This window comes from Rhinatrema bivittatum, chromosome 2 (genome assembly GCF_901001135.1).
Source record: "Rhinatrema bivittatum chromosome 2, aRhiBiv1.1, whole genome shotgun sequence".
In the NCBI taxonomy this organism is placed as follows: Eukaryota; Metazoa; Chordata; class Amphibia; order Gymnophiona; family Rhinatrematidae; genus Rhinatrema; species Rhinatrema bivittatum.
This window is the reverse complement of record NC_042616.1, coordinates 112,761,153-112,779,661: the sequence shown is the minus strand read 5'-3', so window position 1 is coordinate 112,779,661 and position 18,509 is coordinate 112,761,153. Positions and strand designations below refer to the sequence as shown.

At 45.6% G+C, this 18,509-nt stretch overlaps 1 protein-coding gene across 9 annotated transcripts in view; it reads right to left on the bottom strand.

Moving 5' to 3' along the window:
- The window catches only part of PFKP (phosphofructokinase, platelet), a 295,600-nt gene that overhangs the window by 31,967 nt on the left and 245,124 nt on the right, over positions 1–18,509 (bottom strand). For all 9 annotated transcript variants that reach the window (XR_003854471.1, XR_003854472.1, XM_029588549.1 and 6 more), the window contains exon 20: positions 1,808–1,907. Coding sequence is in view for 7 of the 9 variants with exons in the window: in XM_029588549.1 (XP_029444409.1) it covers positions 1,808–1,907 (100 nt within the window). In the remaining 2 variants the exon portion in view is untranslated. The remainder of the gene's footprint in view (positions 1–1,807; positions 1,908–18,509) is intronic.

Here is an 18,509-nt window from a genome sequence, read left to right as displayed (position 1 = left end):
TTAGATGGCCTTCCTATAGAGATATATATAGTTGCACAGTGTGAGGGCCTCCCCAGAGGTGCACTCTCTCTCTCTCTCTCACCCAGAAATGGCCAAAATGCAATTCCAAAAATTTATTGCAAATTGTGTTATGGCCATTTTGGGCATATCGCACAGCTTAAAACCAGGAAAAAAAAGGTGTACTTATTTCCAGCATTAAAATCATGCGATATTGCCCCTCATTTTTATAAATCCCACCCAAACTCCTCCCTGATCCCACCCCTTCCAAAAATTTTTATTCATGCTAAGCGCTAGTGTTATTATTGCATGTGTTATGGTGTTAACGCATGCGTTAATGCGTTATCGCATGCATTAATGAAATGCCATAACGCATTTTGATGAATGATCCGGTCAGTTTTGTAAGTATTTTTATGCGAACTGGAGAGAGGTGTTCCAATCAGGGTGGAATTGAGACTTATGTGCAAACTTTTTGATTTTAAAAAGTTTGCACTGAAGTTCACTCACACAAACTATGCCCTTGAGACAGCATGTGTAATTTTTTGAGGGTGGATGTGTGCGCATATCACAACACTTACGTGCAAATTATGCATAGAAGTTTGCTTTGAAAATTTAGGGGCATAATCTGTGAATTAAAGGTATACGAAGATTTTACCCCTTCTTACAGAGTTATAAATTTACTCATTAAATAGATGGCAATATGATTGAAAATGCTTCTTTATACCTGCACAAAATATGTTAAAGGGACCAGGTATTTAACCTCTTGAAACCTGACTTCATTTTTACGCGCATAAATCTTATGAGCTCCATTTTCAGCATAAGTCATCAAAGGAATGCATAAGTGGGCATATAGAGATGTATGCTACTATTTTACAGATTGTGTGCCGGGTGCAACACAGTTTATAAAAAACCCCATATTTCTGTCCCAAATGTATGTGAGTATGTTTCAGTACCGCGCGTACATTTTTAATGCAGGAAAACTCATGTATTTTTTACCCATTTTAGAAAATAACTCTCATACAAGGAATACAGATGTTCTACTTCTTAAAATATGTATTTGTTCACGTAGGTACGATCACCAATTCACCCAGACTTTCTAGCACTTCCCTACAACCCCCCACCACTTAAACCAGATCTCCCACCCAGAAACTGCAGACAAAAGACAAGTGCAGTTTCACTACCGCAACTTGATTAGCAAGTGTAAAAGCATAGGGTCAAGTTTGTAAACACATACTGCTTATAAAATAGCAGTTTGTGCGCATACTTTTGAACCCCACTCCGTAAGTCCCCTAAATCACCCCTCCCCCCATTAACACTTACGTTACATCGTATACACTCATGTTTTTCCAACATAGCATATATGCATGTATACGCTACTTACACATGTATATGCCAATTTTGCGTGCGGAAACCTTTTGAAAATGAACCTCGTGTACATAAATTTTAGGATTTTCACTGTGAAATGTGGGCACATTAGCTCATTTTATCATGCTTTGAACTTTAGACACATTTCATTGGACTAAGAGATAACTGAAGACCTTTAAATATCAGGCTCTTTATCTTTATGAATTTGCATATTATAATGGGGTTTTTCTGATAGTATAACTAGGACAAAGTGGAATTCATCTTAGCCAGTGTGTGACATAACAGCCTCTCCTTATTAAGATTAGGACTGCTTCTAGCAGCATCTTATACAAGCTTTGTTAAATGGTTAAGGACACCTTTATACTAAAGGCAAACACCTGCTCCTGATGCTGTCCTGAAAATATAACCTGTACTATAAAGTTTGAAAGACTGAAAGAGTTGTCACCTTGCCGGTAGCTTTCCTTTAGTTTTTTGGAGATCCACTGCACGGCTTTTGCGGAAATCTTTGTTCCAAAATTTCTGTCGAAAGGGGATGGTGCGCCACCCTGTAAAAGAAGGTATTACAGTTTTTAGAATTCATTTTTAGCCTCAAGAATGTGGCTGCTAATAACAGTTTTAAATCATGAACTTTCTGGCACTTTGTATCCTGGAAATAAATGCCTTTTACAGAGACTGCATTGGTATAACTTTTTCCTTCTAAAAATGAAGGTCAGGAAATTCAGCCTGATGGCTGTCACAAGAACCATAACCCAGCACTCCGCTGCAGTACTGTGACATACAAATAAGACATGGAGCCTTTCCCTCATATGCTTCCTATCTTTCTTTAGCCTGTTTTCCCCTTAAGCTTTTTCTTGCCCTGTGCCTCTATAACTGCAGTTCACATAATGATGTCATTTGTGGTCATGACTGTGTAACAGGATGATGCAATATGGTTTCTGAGGTGGCCATAACTGCAATTCCTGGCTTTGCTTTAATTTAGACAAATAGCATTCTCGTGCAGCATCTGCATTTTTATTTATTTATTACCTAGCCCACTTCCCATCTGTGTGGCCATCTCACTAAACAAGAGCTGGGTAGTTAATTTACTCTTGCAGGAATAATTGAATGGGCTCAGGTTCATCTCTATCCTTGAAATAATCCAACTAGTGCAGCAAGAGAAATACACTGCTCTAGTTTTCAAGTTACTGGGTCAGTCCAGCTCCAAAGTGGAACAGGGAAAGCCATCGGGGCTCCCCTAGGGCTCGGCGCACGCAAGGTGCACAAGTGTGCACCCCCTTTTGCTCGCCGATCCTGGATTTTATAATCTGCACGTGTATGTTATAAAATCAGTTGTAGATTTGTGACTAAATGAATTAAAGGATGAGCTAGGGGAGATGGGCGAAGGGTGGGAGGGTTGCTCAATCAGTTGGTTGTAATGTGGATAGCAGACACCCTCATGATATCATCGATGACCTCCTAGTATTACGATACTAAGCCCAGCTTCTGTGGGCTGATAAAAAGCATGACCTTTATCTTCTGGGAGACTATTAAGTTTGGGATCTTCCAAATCCTTCACCAGCTGAGTTAGGTCCTCACTGAAGAGCAGTTTCCCCTCAAAAGAAAGTTTACACAGATGGGTCTTTAACCAAGAATCCATAGCCCATGTGTGGCAGATGGCAAAGGGGGCACACTACCAGGAGTATTTGCAAATCGCATACCACGGATCCCTGGGCAGCAAATGAGGGAACTCCCTTCCTCAAATGATCCTCCTGCAACCATCCTTGCAGGTGGGAGCAGATTTCCATCGGTAAGTGGAGCTGAACCACATATTCCTGAAACTGCAGGTTCCAATAAGACAGCAGAGAGCGCTGAAGGGAACCACATCCAGGGTTGCCGCCATCAAGCCAATTACCTGTAGATAGGACCACACTGCTGGACACACTGGGGCAGATTTTAAAAGCCCGGGTCGCACGTAAGTCCCGGGGCTTTGCTTGGGGGGCGTAACGGGGGGCAGCGCGACGGTCGGCCCCTGTGACATAGTGAGGGCAAAGGCTATCGGCGCCATTTTGAATACTGGCAGCCGACGGCCTGAGTGCAGGAGATCGCTCCCGGACCTCTGCTGGACCACCAGGGACTTTTGGCAAGTCTTGTGGGGGTCAGAAGAGTCCCCCAAGACTTGCCAAAAGTCCCTGGTGGTCCAGCGGGGGTCCGGGAGTGATCTCCTGCACTCACTCATCTCCTGCACTCACATGGTAGGAGCACAAGATGGCGCCGGCCATCCATTGCTCCTACCATGTGACAGGGGCTGACCAATGGCACCGGTAGCCCCTGTGACATAGTAGGTCAAAGGCTATCGACGCCATTTTGAATACCGGCAGCCGAGGGTGTGTGCAGGAGATCAATCCAGGACCCCCCGCTGGATCATCAGGGAGTTTTGGTAAATCCTGGGGGGGTGGGGGTCAGGAGAGTGGGGGGGTTGTTTAAATTGGCTCCTTTAGACGGACGAATAATTCAGCGAAGATTCGTTGTATTCGTGGGGAATCGCGATACGTTTCGCTTCCCCACGAATACAACGAATATGGCCCTATACGTTGCGGATTACAAATATGTAGGAAACGAATGCACACCCCTACCTAGTACATAAGGGACCTGAATGTTGATGTCTCCAGTAGTACTGTATAACTGTGAGCATAAAAACTGATATAGATAGATTTCTGCATTTATACAGTAGTCCTGCTAATCATGCATAGTCAGCATTGAGGCACAGCTTGTCTTCCAGCAAGAGAACATGCAGGCCTAAGGTGAAGTCTTTAGTTTCTGGATGATATAGGAAGAGGCAGCTGTAGCTATTGCTCTGACCTATTTTTGGCAGATTTATATCCTTACAATAGCATGCTGATATGAACATGGTCACTTAAAATCTCTCATTTTCTCTCTCTCTATATATCTCTATAGCTTTATCATTTATTTATGTATTTTATTTAAAGCTTTTTTATACCGGCATTCATGATAAAATCATATCATGCCGGTTTACAGAAAACAGGGGAGTGATAAACATTGAACGAAAACTGGTGTTGATATGTAGCGAAGAAGTTACAATAAACAAGGGAAAATTAGAACTTGGAGAAGAAGAAGAGTAGCTGGAACGATTTAGTCAATTACAATAAATTAATTAATTACATAGTGTTCAGATTAATTACATAGTGGATGTAGTATTTTTGGAGAAAGTTATGAGAGTCCATTGTGATTGTCAGTTGTGATCAGGAAAGGCTTGCCTAAACAACCATGTCTTTAGCCTTTTTCTGAATGTTGGTAGGCAAGGCTCCTGTCTGAGGTCGGGGGGGGGATGGTATTCCATAATGATGGTCCAGCGGTGGAAAAGGCCCGTTCTCTGAATGTTTGATGGTGTGTAGCTTTTGTTTGTGGAACGTGTAGGGATCCTCTGTATGCTTCTCTGATTGGTCTTGACGAGGAGTATAGACTGAGTGGTATCTGAAGATTGAGTGGGGCTTGAGAGTAGATGGTTTTATGGATGATGGTGATGGTCTTGTGGAGTATTCTGAAGTGAATTGGGAGCCAGTGTAATTTTTTGAGAATGGGGGAGATGTGATCTCTTCTTCTGGCGTTTGTTAAAATCCTGGCAGTAGCGTTTTGCAGCATCTGGAGTGGTTTTAAGGATGAGGAAGGGAGACCTAGCAAGATAGAGTTGTAGTAGTCTATCTTGGAGAAAATTATGGATTGTAGGACTGTTCTGAAGTCTTGAAAATGAAGAAGTGGTTTTATTCTTTTCAATATCTGTAATTTGTAGAAGCCGTCCTTTGTAGTGCGGTTGATGAAAGTTTTTAAATTTAAGTGATTATCAATTAAGACTCCTAGGTCCCTAGCTTGGGAGACAAAGATGTTTGGTGGTGTGTTTTGTGTGGTGTTGCTGTTTTCCGGAGAAATGAGGAGGAGTTCGGTTTTTGTTGAATTTAAAATCAGATTTAAACTGGAAAGTAGGAGGTTGATTTCTTGTCGACAGGATTCCCAGAATTTGAGGGTTTTTGTAATTGATTCTTTGATGGGGATCAATATTTGCACGTCGTCTGCATAAAGAAAATGATTTAGTTGAAGGTTAGTTAGCAGTTGGCAGAGAGGAAGTAAGTAAATGTTGAAGAGGGTAGGGGAAAGGGAGGAGCCTTGAGGAACTCCTAGTGAAGAATTGCATCGAGGAGATTCTTTATTGTTTATTTTGACTTTGTATCCTCTATTCGAAAGGAAGGTTTTGAACCAGGAGAAAGCTGTTCCTGTTATTCCGATGTCCACCAGTCGGTTAAGGAGGATAGCGTGGTTGACGGTGTCAAACGCCGCAGACAGGTCCAGGAGGATTAGTAAAAAGGATTGTCCTTTGTCCAAGCCCATGATGATGTGGTCTGACAATGAGATGAGGATATTTTCCTGTGTTGGATTTGTGATAAGATTCAAAGTCAGAGAATGAGCTTTGATGTTTTCCTGACCATGGAACCTCAGATTTCAACCATGCAGGCCCATATAGAAAACTGCGTGGGAGAGCCGGCGATCCAAGGCGAGAGCCCGCTCTCCCAACGCATGCCCAGACACCTCTCCTGGGCGCGTGATGCAGTATTTAAATTAGGGCTGCACGTCCCTAGCGCCTCCTTATTGGCGGAAGTGATGGCTGTCAGCAGGTCTGACAGCCAACGCTTAATTTTACCGGCGTCGGTTGTCGAACCCGCTGACAGCCATGGGTTCGGAAAACGGACGCCGGCAAAATTGAGCACCCATTTTTCAACCCACGGGCAGATTTTTTTTTTTTAAGAAGATTTTTATTTTTTTTTAATTTTGGGGTCTCCAACTTAATATCGCTATGATATTAAGTCGGAGGGTGTACAGAAAAGCAGTTTTTTCTGCTTTTCTGTACACTTGCCCAGTGCCGTCTGAAATTAACTCCTGCCTTTTGGCTTTGGCAGGAGTTAATTTCTGAAAGTAAAATGTGCGGCTTGGCCACACATTTTGCTTTCTGTATTGCGAGTGAATACCTAATAAGCTCATCAACATGCATTTGCATGTGATGAGCACTATTAGTTTCGGGGGGATTGGCTGCATGTTTTCCACGCGCTATTACCCCTTACTGTATAAGGGGTAAAAATAGCACGTCGAAAACACGTGGCCAAACAGGGGCTAACGGTGCGCTCAGCTGAGCGCACTGTTCTGTATTGACCTGATAGTGAGTTGCTCCTTTTTACAGTTTCGGAACATCCGGCAATTGTGTACATTTCTCTCACAAGAGGAACTGTTGATCAGATCTGGAAAGCATGGTCGATGTGGCCACTTTGGAGCTACCAGGATCATGTTTCCTGGATGTTTCTCTATCTGCCATAATCCCTTGTCCACCAGAGACCATGGGATGGAAGACAAAGAAGAATCCCTCGAGTCTATGGCAGCACCAGAACTCCGATTCTTTTGTACCGTGTTCTGTTCAGTGGCTGTAAAACCGCGACACCTTGGTGTTCTCTTTGGTCGGGATATCCTCATTTTCCATGAATGAGACATATCACCACTTCCGACAGCTCCCATTCCCCATGGTTTAACTTTCTCCAACTGATAAAATCTACCTGAACGTTGTTCACTCTGGCGATGAGCGACACTGCCAGCTGCTCCAAGTGCTGTTCTGCCCAGAGAATCAATTCCCGGGTTTCTCGAGCCACTGCCTGATTCTTGGTTCCGCCTTCACTGTTGATGTAGTCCACCATCGTCACATTGTCTGATAGGATCCGCACTGGAAGGCTGCGTAACCTTAGCTGACAGGCAAGCAATGCGAAATGCACCGCTCTTGTCTCTAACCGATTGATAGGCCATGAGACCTCCTGTTTCAACCACTGGCCCTACACCGGCTAATCTTGCCACACCACCCTCCATCTAGAGAGGCTTGCATCAATAGTGACTATTATCCAATTCAGAATCTCCAGTTCCATACCATGCCCGAGATTGGTGTGAGCAAGCACCACGAAAGACTGTCCCTGGTTTCCTCCTCTAACAGACAAGGAAGATGAAACTCTTCAAATAACAGATTCTAGTGGGAGAAGAGGCTCCTGCAGAGGCCACATATGTGCGAACGCCCAATGCATTAATTCCAGTGTCGATGCCATAGAACCCAAACCTGTAAATAGTTCCAGACCCTGGGCACCAAAAGCTCTAACAGAAGCTTAATCTGACTCTGTAATTTCAGCAATCTCTCTCCATGAGAAACACTCTCTCCGTCATGTGCTGAACTGAGCTCCCAGATACTCCAAAGTTTGTAAGAGATCTAAATGGCTCGTTGCTAGGGTTCCTACCTATCATAGGGATTTCAAGCACTTTGGTACCTTTTGTACCGATTGTCAACAGAGGTCATTTAGTTTTTCATGATTAAGATAGTCATCCAAATACGGATACACCAACACACCCTCCTTTTGCAATGCAGCTGCCACTACCACCTTCACCTTGGTGAAGGTACGTGCAGCCATCGCCAGCCGAAGGAAGGGCTCGAAACAGAAAATGTTCTCTTAGGAGCATGAACCTCAGGAATCTCTGGTTCTCCAACCTGATGGCTATGTGCAGAGAGATGCCAAGAACTCTCCCTTGTGTACTGCCGCTATGACGGAATTCAGAGTTGGATCTCAGAGTTTCCATGTGGAAAAAGGGGAAACCTGAGAGCTGCATTTACCTTTTTAAAATCCCAAATCTACTGAATTGAATACAGGGGGGAATATAAACAAGACGCTTAACTTAACATTGACCTCTGATCACGCTAAGCATGTTCAGGGTCTGAGCCAACAGACTCGGGCCATGCCGAGCATGTTCAGGATCTGAGCCAACAAACTCAGCAAGACATCTCCATGAAAAAAAAAAAGAAAAATCTGAGCAGAGTTCAAAGCAGCTCTCAATCATATGCAATTTCTCCCTCTTCTAGAAGTGAGAAAGCCAATTCCCCATTGGAATCCTTTGAGGTCTCATGATACACACACCTCCTTGAACATTACTAGGGACAGCCTCCCTGTGGCAATTAAGCGGCTGTGACTGACAAATGGGAGGCCCAAGCACATGATCCCTACCTAGTAGGTTGCTTTGCCTTCGCTGGGCACCCCTGCAGAAAAGTCTGCAGGCCCGGTAAACATTCCACCCAGGAGGAGGAGGATGGATCTATGCCAGAGTCCAAAGGCCCAACCTTGCTCTCTCCAACCTCTCTCAGGGAAGCTTCTGCCCTCAGGAACAAGGGAGGAGAACTGACCATTGCTTCACCTCCCCCCTCCACTCCCCTTCCAGAGATACCATAGGCTGAGGGGAATGTCCCAACATGGGCAAAATCTGTAGTAGTCAAACCGCTTTGAGCCTCTAAACAGCACTTATACAAATGGTGAGAGTGAGGCTGAGCTGCTATCAGACGGCACTCCTCACAGATAGCAAGGCACTTGGACCTGTCCATCCCTGGCACCTAGCTCTCCTGAACTTTGACTCTAGGTGACCTCTTGGACGCACACCAACTCCACCTGGGCATACACGCACACCCCTCCAGGACACATGCCAATATGCATTCAAGATAGGTCGTGGTCATATGCACACAAGTACATGCATAAATACGCACTCATATAAGCCATGGTCGTGGACGCACAAGTACATGCATAAATACGCACTCATATAAGCCATGGTCGTGGACGCACAAGTAGCTGCATAAATACACGCTCAAGTTTAGGTTGCAGTATTAGGCACACAAGTACCTGTGCAAATACACACTCAAGTACCTGCGCAAATTTGCCCTAAGTCTAGGTCGCAGATGTAAATGCTCAAATCTAGGTCATAGCTTTACGCACCCAGGTCCCAGCACATGCAATCACCATATGCTGAGAATGCGTGCACATGCCTACACACGCAAGAAAAGAACCGCTACAGTGGCCTACCACATGACTAAGTAAAGCCTGCCTTTACCTTCAGCGTGTTTAGGCCCAGATCTGTTTAACATTGGGCATCAAAAATCATCGGCCTGAAGTGCTTCTTAACAGCTCAGGTCTCTTGACTGGCCAAGAATCCATGGAGACTGGGGCCAAGAGCCGGTATCTCGCTAAACACGCTTTGCATATATGCCCATTAAAACCGGCAGAAGACCACTACCAAAACCAGACTCCTCCTCAGTGCAAGTGCTTCTCTGCGGGACAAGGAACTGCCATCGATAGTTGAGGAGGGGTTTCCCCTGCCTCTCCTGTCAACACCGCTAGGGAAACAAAAATGGCCACCATTTCTATGGTGACGGGGAAGCCTCACTGCTAGATCGCGTCATCCGTGAGGCTTGTTCTACTGGTGCGGTCTTGCTTGACACAGACTCCTGAATGCTTTTGCTGCACGTACACGCTGTTTCTCCCTGCACCTGCGTCACCAGCAGCACCTCAATGGCAAGCAGGGGAACAGTCCCTCAGCACCACGGAGCCAACACCTGGTCTCCTCCGCAGGCAGAGAAGCTGCTGAAAAACCCAATCGTTGAGTTGCCCAAGCTGCTAAGGTAGTTTCTCCCCCCGGAACCTCGTTGCTGCACAGATTCCTCTATCTCAGTGGTTCTCAACCCTGTCCTGGGGACCCCCCAGCCAGTCGGGTTTTCATGATATCCACAATGAATATGCATGAGAGAAAATCTGCATGCACTGCCTCCATAACATGCAAATTTTCTCTCATGCATATTCATTGTGGATATCATGAAAACCCGACTGGCTGGGGGGTCCCCAGGACAGGGTTGAGAACCCTAGTTCCTTGTTCTCTTTTTTGCTTTTTTTTAATTTACTTTATTTATTTTTATTTATTTTGTTCTCAGCGTATTTATTCGCTGAGAACAAATAAAGATACATAGAAACCAATACTTTCCTTTGGTGCAGAGGTTCAGGTTCCAGAGGTGCAGGCCACATGGCAGATCAGAAAAGAGCTAGGCTTACAATACCTACACCCTAGAATGCAACAGAGCAGCTAGCAGAAAAAAAAGAAAATCAGCCAAAAGAAAAAAGGAACCGACCAAAAGAAAACAGCCACCCTGAGCCTATAGCTGCCTCAGCAACCTCGTGATGGGGAGGGATCTGGACCTCCAGACTTACACCCTACGGAAGAAAGGAGCAAGCGTACAAAAGGGTCACCAATTCTTCCACTTCGACCAGATGGGGAAGGACCCACTACGACCGAAAAACCCCCTGGGAAGAAGGCTCATAAATCCAAAACAGTCTTCTGACTGCAGGTTTTTCACCATCTACTGGAGACAAAGAAATACTGAGGGACTGCAGGTGGCACACTGGGTTATGTACAGTGTCAGTGAAACCATCTCTGTCTCCATCTGCTTGCAGGGAGGCAAAAGTCTGGACTGGTATAGCAAATGTTGCTTACCTGATGTAACAGGTGTTCTCACGGGACAGCAGGATGTTAGTCCTCACAAATGGGTGACATCGAGGATGGAGCCCTGTACGGAAAACTTTTCTGTCAAAGTTTCAACAAGCTTTGACTGACACTGGCACACTGGGTGCACTGAGCATGCCCAGCCTGCAATTATCCCTGTGAGCCACAGGTGTCTCCCTCAGTCTCGTCTTATAGCTAAAAAGCACAAGCGAAACTAAAATAAAAGTATACAGACCCAACTTCGCGGGGTGGCGGGCGGGTTTCGTGAGGACTAACATCCTGCTGTCCCGTGAGAACACCTGTTACATCAGGTAAGCAACATTTGCTTTCTCACAGGACAAGCAGGATGGTAGTCCTCACAAATGGGTGAGTACCGAGCTGAGGATGCCCGGGAATGCACCAGATACACCGCAGATGCGCAAAGGCGTAACGACTGAGGTGGAAATGGGAACGGAGGGCATCCGCAACACCATAATGGGTTCGTGGAAGGATGTTGGGTAGTGAATTGAAAAAAGTAAGAGTAGGCGGACTGGCCAAACATGGAGCATGCCGGCTAGTCAAATGTAAGCAATAATAGGCTGCGAAGGTATGGAGAGGACTCCAGGCTGCAACCTGATAAAAAAGTACAAGCAGCAGTAACCAAAGGGAAGCTGTTAAGGCTAAGACGGACACAACAGTATGTGGATACCCACAGTGTTGTAGTGAAATGTCTGCTTGTTGGTAGGAAAGGAAATATAGACCACTTAATCAGAAGGATTAGGTCTGTGTGGCCACTGGAAGTAGCAGCTTGACCCTTGCATGAAGGAAAGAGTCAAGTGGAATTCACATGGAATGCAGTGCAATGTAGATAGAATGTAAGCGCAGCATTACTGTCCAGGAATGTGGAAAACCCACTCTCTCCCTAGGGCGAGAGAGAGAGGTTAGGAAAAATTAATAGAGTAATTCCTGAGGAAAGGAGATACAACATCTACCTGAAAAGGATAGAAAGTTGAATGCGTAGAACTACTCAGTGGCAGAGGAACGGAGTCAGGTGAGTATGGAAAGAGTGCATAACTCACGGACCCTGCTGGCAGGAATGACATTAAGAGGGAAAGAAGTTCCCTTGCCAAACTGTGGAAGAGAGGAATGGAAAGGCTCAAACGTAGAATGTATGAGACTTATAAGGAGAATATATATGTTCATTCCGTGATTAGAGAAATAGAGGCGGCTTGATCAGTGGATAATCCATGGTAAGCCGACTCAGAGAGGATTACCGAAAACGGGAACCCAACTCCCAAAACGATACACCTCCTAAGAGAAAGGTGTATCTATGTGGAGGATGTCTGGAGAACAGAATCCGAGGGAGTAAGAAAAAATGGTGGAAAAGTAAAAGGGGTAATACCTCTTTTTTTTTTTTTTTTTGCGTCAGGAGGTAAAGCCTGCCATATTAAACGGCAAGATTTATGTTTAGAAGGTTTTGTGACGCTACCAGAACCTAAGAACATCAGTAAGTCTATGATTTGGGACTGACTGGTGAGAGAATAAAAGGTTACTGATATGATGGATTGAGAAGTATGGGAAAGCATACTGATCTCAGTCAGGGAGTGGGGAAAAGAATACTGAACCCCATCCCAGTTCAACATTAGAAGAATGCTGGCTACGAGAGGCAGCAGAAGAGATATATTGAAGAGGCCTTTGATGGAAGAAAAGGCATCTAAGGGAACGCATAGGAAACATGTGCAGGGAGCAGAACCTGTGCATCGTATGGAATGATGCAGACGCCGAGGAAAGTTTAGTTAAACTCAGCGTTAAAAGATTTGCCCTGTACACATGTAATTGAGACCATTCGAGAGGATAGAACCTATGTGGAGAAGGTCTGATAGAGCGTTCATTAAATCTCTTAGATATGTGGCCCAAGGTCGCATGAAGTGAACAAGGGCCAAGGGTAGAGCTGCGCAGCTGTCTAGCAGAGCAGCTAAGAGGTAATGCGTGCTTATGAGTTGGAAAGCACATTGTCCCTATGCTGTCTGTCTGTATGCACAAAGAATTGTTGCAAAAGCAGTATTGGAAGGCATAAGGGCATAACTCATGGGTGCAACGTCCAGGACGTTTATGAGAAACTATGCTGGAGTGCAATAGATGCATAATGGGTTGACAGCTTTCAGGAGAAACTTTATAACCCTAAGGAATTGCGAGCATGAGTCGAAGGAGACTAGGTCCTAGTTCGAACTGGGATAAGAATCAGGGACGAAAGCAATGAAACCACTTAGGTCCATTGAGTATAGAATGTCACTGAATATAACCCATAGCAGTTTTGAATTATGAGAAAAATGCATAGTGGGAAGAAACCCCATAGCCCAACCATGAAAAGTTGAAAGGCTGAGGTTATGGAAAATATGCGCAGGGACATATAACAATGTATCAGAATGTCTGTGCGCATGCTGGACAAGAGGGTCTTAAGACTGTGGTGTCCAGAAGTGTTACAGAAGGGATTTATGGCAGTGACAGTAATCCCAGTTAGTAAATGTATAGTGAGTCCTGAAAAAAGTGAGAGCTCCTTGCATGTACTGAAAGTGGTTAGCAGTAGTCTATGCAAGGAAAGTGAATGATGTTACACTCCGCAGAGAAAACAGCATTCACCAACAGTGATGCAAGAGACAGTTCACTTACCGAAGCTGGTGCCAGCGGCAGAGCTTGGGGTTGTAATGTTGACTCACCATAAAGCACATAGAAACATTAAAATAATGTACTTACTGCAGTATGGAGTGATGGTAACCAAAGATACCATTGTACCTGTGACGTCTAAAGAAAGTTGGATTTTCTTAGGTCCAGGATGTGCGGAGAGTAACTATTTTCTGTTAAAAGAAAGAATAGTGCAATTAAAACTCCCCAACCCCCCTCCCTTCTCCCCTCTGCACTTCGTAGCGCCTGGGGGAGTGTACCGGGACTTTGGTACAAGGTGGGGTGGCCGCTCTGATATCTGACCAGATGGGAGACCAGGAGGTGTCCCAATGGAGGATATCATGTAGGCTCCTGCAGGTGTGTGAGCGGTAAGTGGTACCCGCATTTCTGTATGCTGTACAAGGAGACACTGAGACCTGTGGCCAGGCCTCAAGGTGGACTTGTACATGGGGCAATGGTTGCTGAATCTCATGTTTAGCAGATCAGCCAATGCAGCTGGACCTTGGTTGGGAGGGAACCAAGAGTCAGAGCATTGGTCGGCACAGGGACTTGTTACTGACAAGAGAAGAAGCCCTGCTGCAATCCCAAGAAGATAGAGGGGTTCTCCTGATATTGTGGCTAACATAGCGATATGTGACACTAATACAGTTCTAAAAGGCACATGACCCAGAACTTTTCGAACCACGGTCCGAATGGGAGAACACAACTCTATGGGAATGCCGCCGAAGCGGGTACTTACCATCCGACGTGGATCGCCGCAAGACGAGCCGGTGAAGATTGTTGACTCCGACGGTCTCCGGAGTCCTCGAGGGTAAGGCCGGGGACGTAAACGTCCATCTCGCTCTGAAACCCGGTATGGTGGCACAGGTACAGAGGAGACAGGCCAGGCGTGAGTGGCGTTTAGACTGCTAAGTGTAACAGATGGCCATAGTCCCACACCACTTGATGGTGGGGCACGCCAGGAACAGAGGAGCCCTAACGGAACTCATGTTCCCTTCCCTCGTCACAGCGGCTCGATGTGTCGTGACGCCAATGCTGAAGCCGTCGGGCCTGGATCCGGAAGTTCTGGATCACCAAGGACTGCCAAAACTGTAGGAACAGTGCTGATGGCAGTGGTGATGTCGCTCTGCCCGAGCGTTGTCCAGCCTGGAGAAGGATGGCACCGATGTGCTGGATGGCATCAGCGGCGGACGATCACGATGTCGGCGATGATGGGTGCCACGATGCTCGGCCCGGTCTTTCCCCAGCGCCGAGATGGAAGCCCTCGTCGTCCTGGAAGGCGATCGATGACGAACTGTCAGCACGCCTGCTCTGCTCCTGACACAATGGAGTGTCTTAAGCTAATACGGGGCTTAAAAAAGAACCCAAAGCGTGGAGCAATGTGAGGAGGCGAGGGTATTATGTGGCGGTGCTATGTCGGTATTGACGATATTGAAGGCAACCTAAGGGGCTTCGAGGATATCATCAAAATGGGTATGAAAAATCGTCGATGACTGGCCAGGAGAATGATGACAGTGACGGGCACTGACAGCACTGGCATAGGTATCTTTGAAACGATGTGGAATCGAATAATCGAAAAACATTGCCGTTATTGAAAAAGATACCGGCATCGACTGAGTCGAAGTCGAATCAATAGGGCGTCAAGGACACCGAAGGAAAACGGAGGTGTCGAGGGCATCGATGCATGGAGGCGGGCATTTATGCCGTTTGTGGCATGGCCACGGGCATCAACTATAGGGCCACAGACGTTGACGGTATCGATTTGGACAGACTCAGATTTCCAAGTGTACATGGCATCGGTGCCCCAGACACGTGTGTCGGTGGCATCGATATGGACACGTATGGAATCGATGGCATGGATCTCCCAGTCGATGAATTCCATCCCGGCATCAACGCCAGTCCTGGAATCGGCATGGGCATCGATGCCAGCCATAAGGCTGGCATTGGCATCAACGCCCATCCACGGAATCGAGCCGGCATGGATACCCACCGATGGGACCCACCTGGGCATCGAATTTCACCGATGGGAGCAGCCTGGCATCGACTGCCCTCGATGGATGCATTCTAACATAGATGCCCATGGATGAAACACCTGGGCATCGGTGTCCATCGATGCAAAAGGACCTGGCACCGATGCCACCGACGGACAAGCCATCCGGCACCGATGTCCATCGATGGACAAGCCATCCGGCACCGATGTCCACCGATGGGGACCATCCGGCATCGATGCCCACCGACGAAATCGATGTGGCACCGATGCCCACCGACGGAAAAGGGCCGGACATCGGTGGGGAGGATGGGGCATCGATGGCATCCCCAAAAAGGGGGTGGCATCGATGAAGTGACCCTGGGATCGTTAAAAAGTGTCTCGGGCAACGGTGGCGGCGACCCGAGTATGCATGGCAGTGACTAACAGCGTGTGCGTCAATGGCATGCATCCGGGTAGGGACGGCACCGAGGAAGCCCAAGGGAAAAAAACAGTGCGTAGGAGGAAAAAAGCCTGGTAGCACTGAAAAGCAAAAAACATGGATAAAGGCATCAGGGCACCGTGGGGGGAGGGGCGCTGATGACATATAAAAGCCCAGGGCGGTTTAGGAGGGTACCCGTGTAGTGATAGGTATCGACTGCGTGAGGGTACCAGGGAACGAAGGACTTGAAGCTACAGAGGTCCTAAAGTTAAGGAAAAAATCCCTACCCCACTAGCATAAGCAAGCAGAGTGTCACAGAGACACTCGCAAGCTGTTTAAAGTTAACTGAAAAATGGGGGAAGGGAAGGCTTCAGTCAGTTAACAGCCTTAAGATAGTGACAGGAACCGACCGAAAAATAAGAATTAGTACTCACCGAGCGTCGTAAAAACGTACGCGGAGGGAGACCTGTGCAGGGAAAAGTGTTTTTTGAAGTGAAAAGTTAAGTGTTTCCATGAGGTAATTAGTTAAAAAATCCTCACAGAGCTCCAACCGCTATGCTTACTGCAGAGCGGAAAAAAGAAGACTGAGGGAGACACCTGTGGCTCACAGGGATAATTGCAGGCTGGGCATGCTCAGTGCACCCAGTGTGCCAGTGTCAGTCAAAGCATGTTGAAACTTTGACAGAAAAGTTTTCCGTACAGGGCTCCATCCTCGATGTCACCCATTTGTGAGGACTACCATCCTGCTTGTCCTGTGAGAAAGGTACTTACAGAGAAACTGCAAATGTTGCTTTGGTCTTAAAACATCTTGTTGGTTTGCTGTGCTCAAGTCAGCAAATTCCTATTTTCAATACCTAAAAATGAAATCTCTTTGTTGGTAGGATCTACCTATCATACTTGCCTGAAGCTTCTTTGGACGCCCTCCATTTTGAATGGGCGCATCTAACTTGCCAAGGCCAATTTCTAGCAAGCTTTATTGCTCTCAGCTAGAAAATGGAATTGTCTTTCAGCTCCATCAGCCCTGAGATCAAGGGAATGCCATTTGATAGGAGAATTCTATTACAATTTCATATTAGAAGTAGCAGTTAAGAAAGGTTAACAAGAAATATAACAATATGTTGCTGATTCAGGAACAATGTCAGGAGATATTTTTTCATGGAGAGGATGGTGGATGCCTGGAATGCCCTCCCAGAGGAGGTAGTGATGACCAACCAGGACAGTGGCAGACTTCAAGAACGTATGGGATAAATGCAGAGAATCCTTGGTGGCAAGAAAATGGTAATGAAGGAACCGCACAGCCTTTATTGTGCGTCAGTTGCAGTCCAGAACAACAGAGATATGGCTGCACTGTGCTTCCTGGATGGTGTGGGGAAACCTGCACAGAGCAGCAGCTACAATTCTAAAGAGGGCACAGTGGGACTGGAGGTTGGGTTCCATGTGAGAATCTGATCAACTCTGAGTAGGCCACTGGTGTTTATCTGCCATCCTTTACTATGCTACTATATGTTCTGCTGTCATTTGTTTTCCTCTTCAAAAGCAACAGTCTCTTGCTATCAGGCTCTATTGCCACATACCTTTTCCTCTAGCTCAAGAGATCTAATTTGGGCAGCCAAGAATATCTGTACTGTCTACTGCATAAATTCTTCCTTCCACCGGCAAATGAAAGCATTGTGCTGCCTGTCTGAAAATAGAACAGCAGGGAGATCTGAAAAGCCTGGATTAGCATGAAGTTTTAAGATTGTAGGAGCCAAATCCCCCTTGAAAAATAGGTTTCCTTCCCAGAAACAAACTTCTCTGAACACATTCATCTTCTGGTGAGTGCTTGTTCCCGTAAACAGAGAAAGGGAGCAGAAACATTGCTGAATCAGTAATTGCAGATAACATTCCAATAATCAACGAAGCAGCTATGACCCCCTCGTGTCTGGGGGAAAGGCTTCCACGAGTGAACACTGGCACTCTTACAACCTGCTAGTTCATTTTATAATAAATGGTTTTATTTTCAGAATGACTGTGTCTTTTCCTTTTAACTGATATCAAGGGAGTAAAGCTCTCTATCCTTAAAGAAGGGCTGAGCGTATGTCATTAAGAGGACTGCAGGCTGTAAGATCTGAGGTCAGTAATTAACGAGATTGCTAGGGCTCTGCAGGCCACAATTGTATCATTAGCTCACAATAATGATAATACAGGGGATTAAATATCATCACGCAAAGAGTTGGCATTTGTAGCTTCTACACAAAACAATGAATTCCATTAAAAGAAATGTTAATGCACTTACATCATTTTCCTCCTTTTTTAATATATCTCTTCTAAGCTTTCCTATTTGTGGTTTTCCACTATTATTTTTAAACTAAAACTTCAGTATTCATCTTTATTTATTTGTTGTTGGTTTATTATTATTTATGCATTTTGAATCACAATCAAATATATAAATATTTGACAAGAAAAAGAGGCAATGTACATAGTCAGCTATGACATAACAGGAAAATACAAACAAAAAATACAAATTATTCCTTGACATATGCCAACTTAGACCCGCAAGTAGAGAGGGGGAACAGTAAATAGCTATGGAGAATGATTGAAAACACAAAAGTAAATTACAAAAAATAAAAAGAAAGGATGAAGGCTTCAAAGTAGAACACAACCCATATCAAGAAGGACCCACAGAAGCAAAGGAGGGCTGTAACAAAATACCACGCT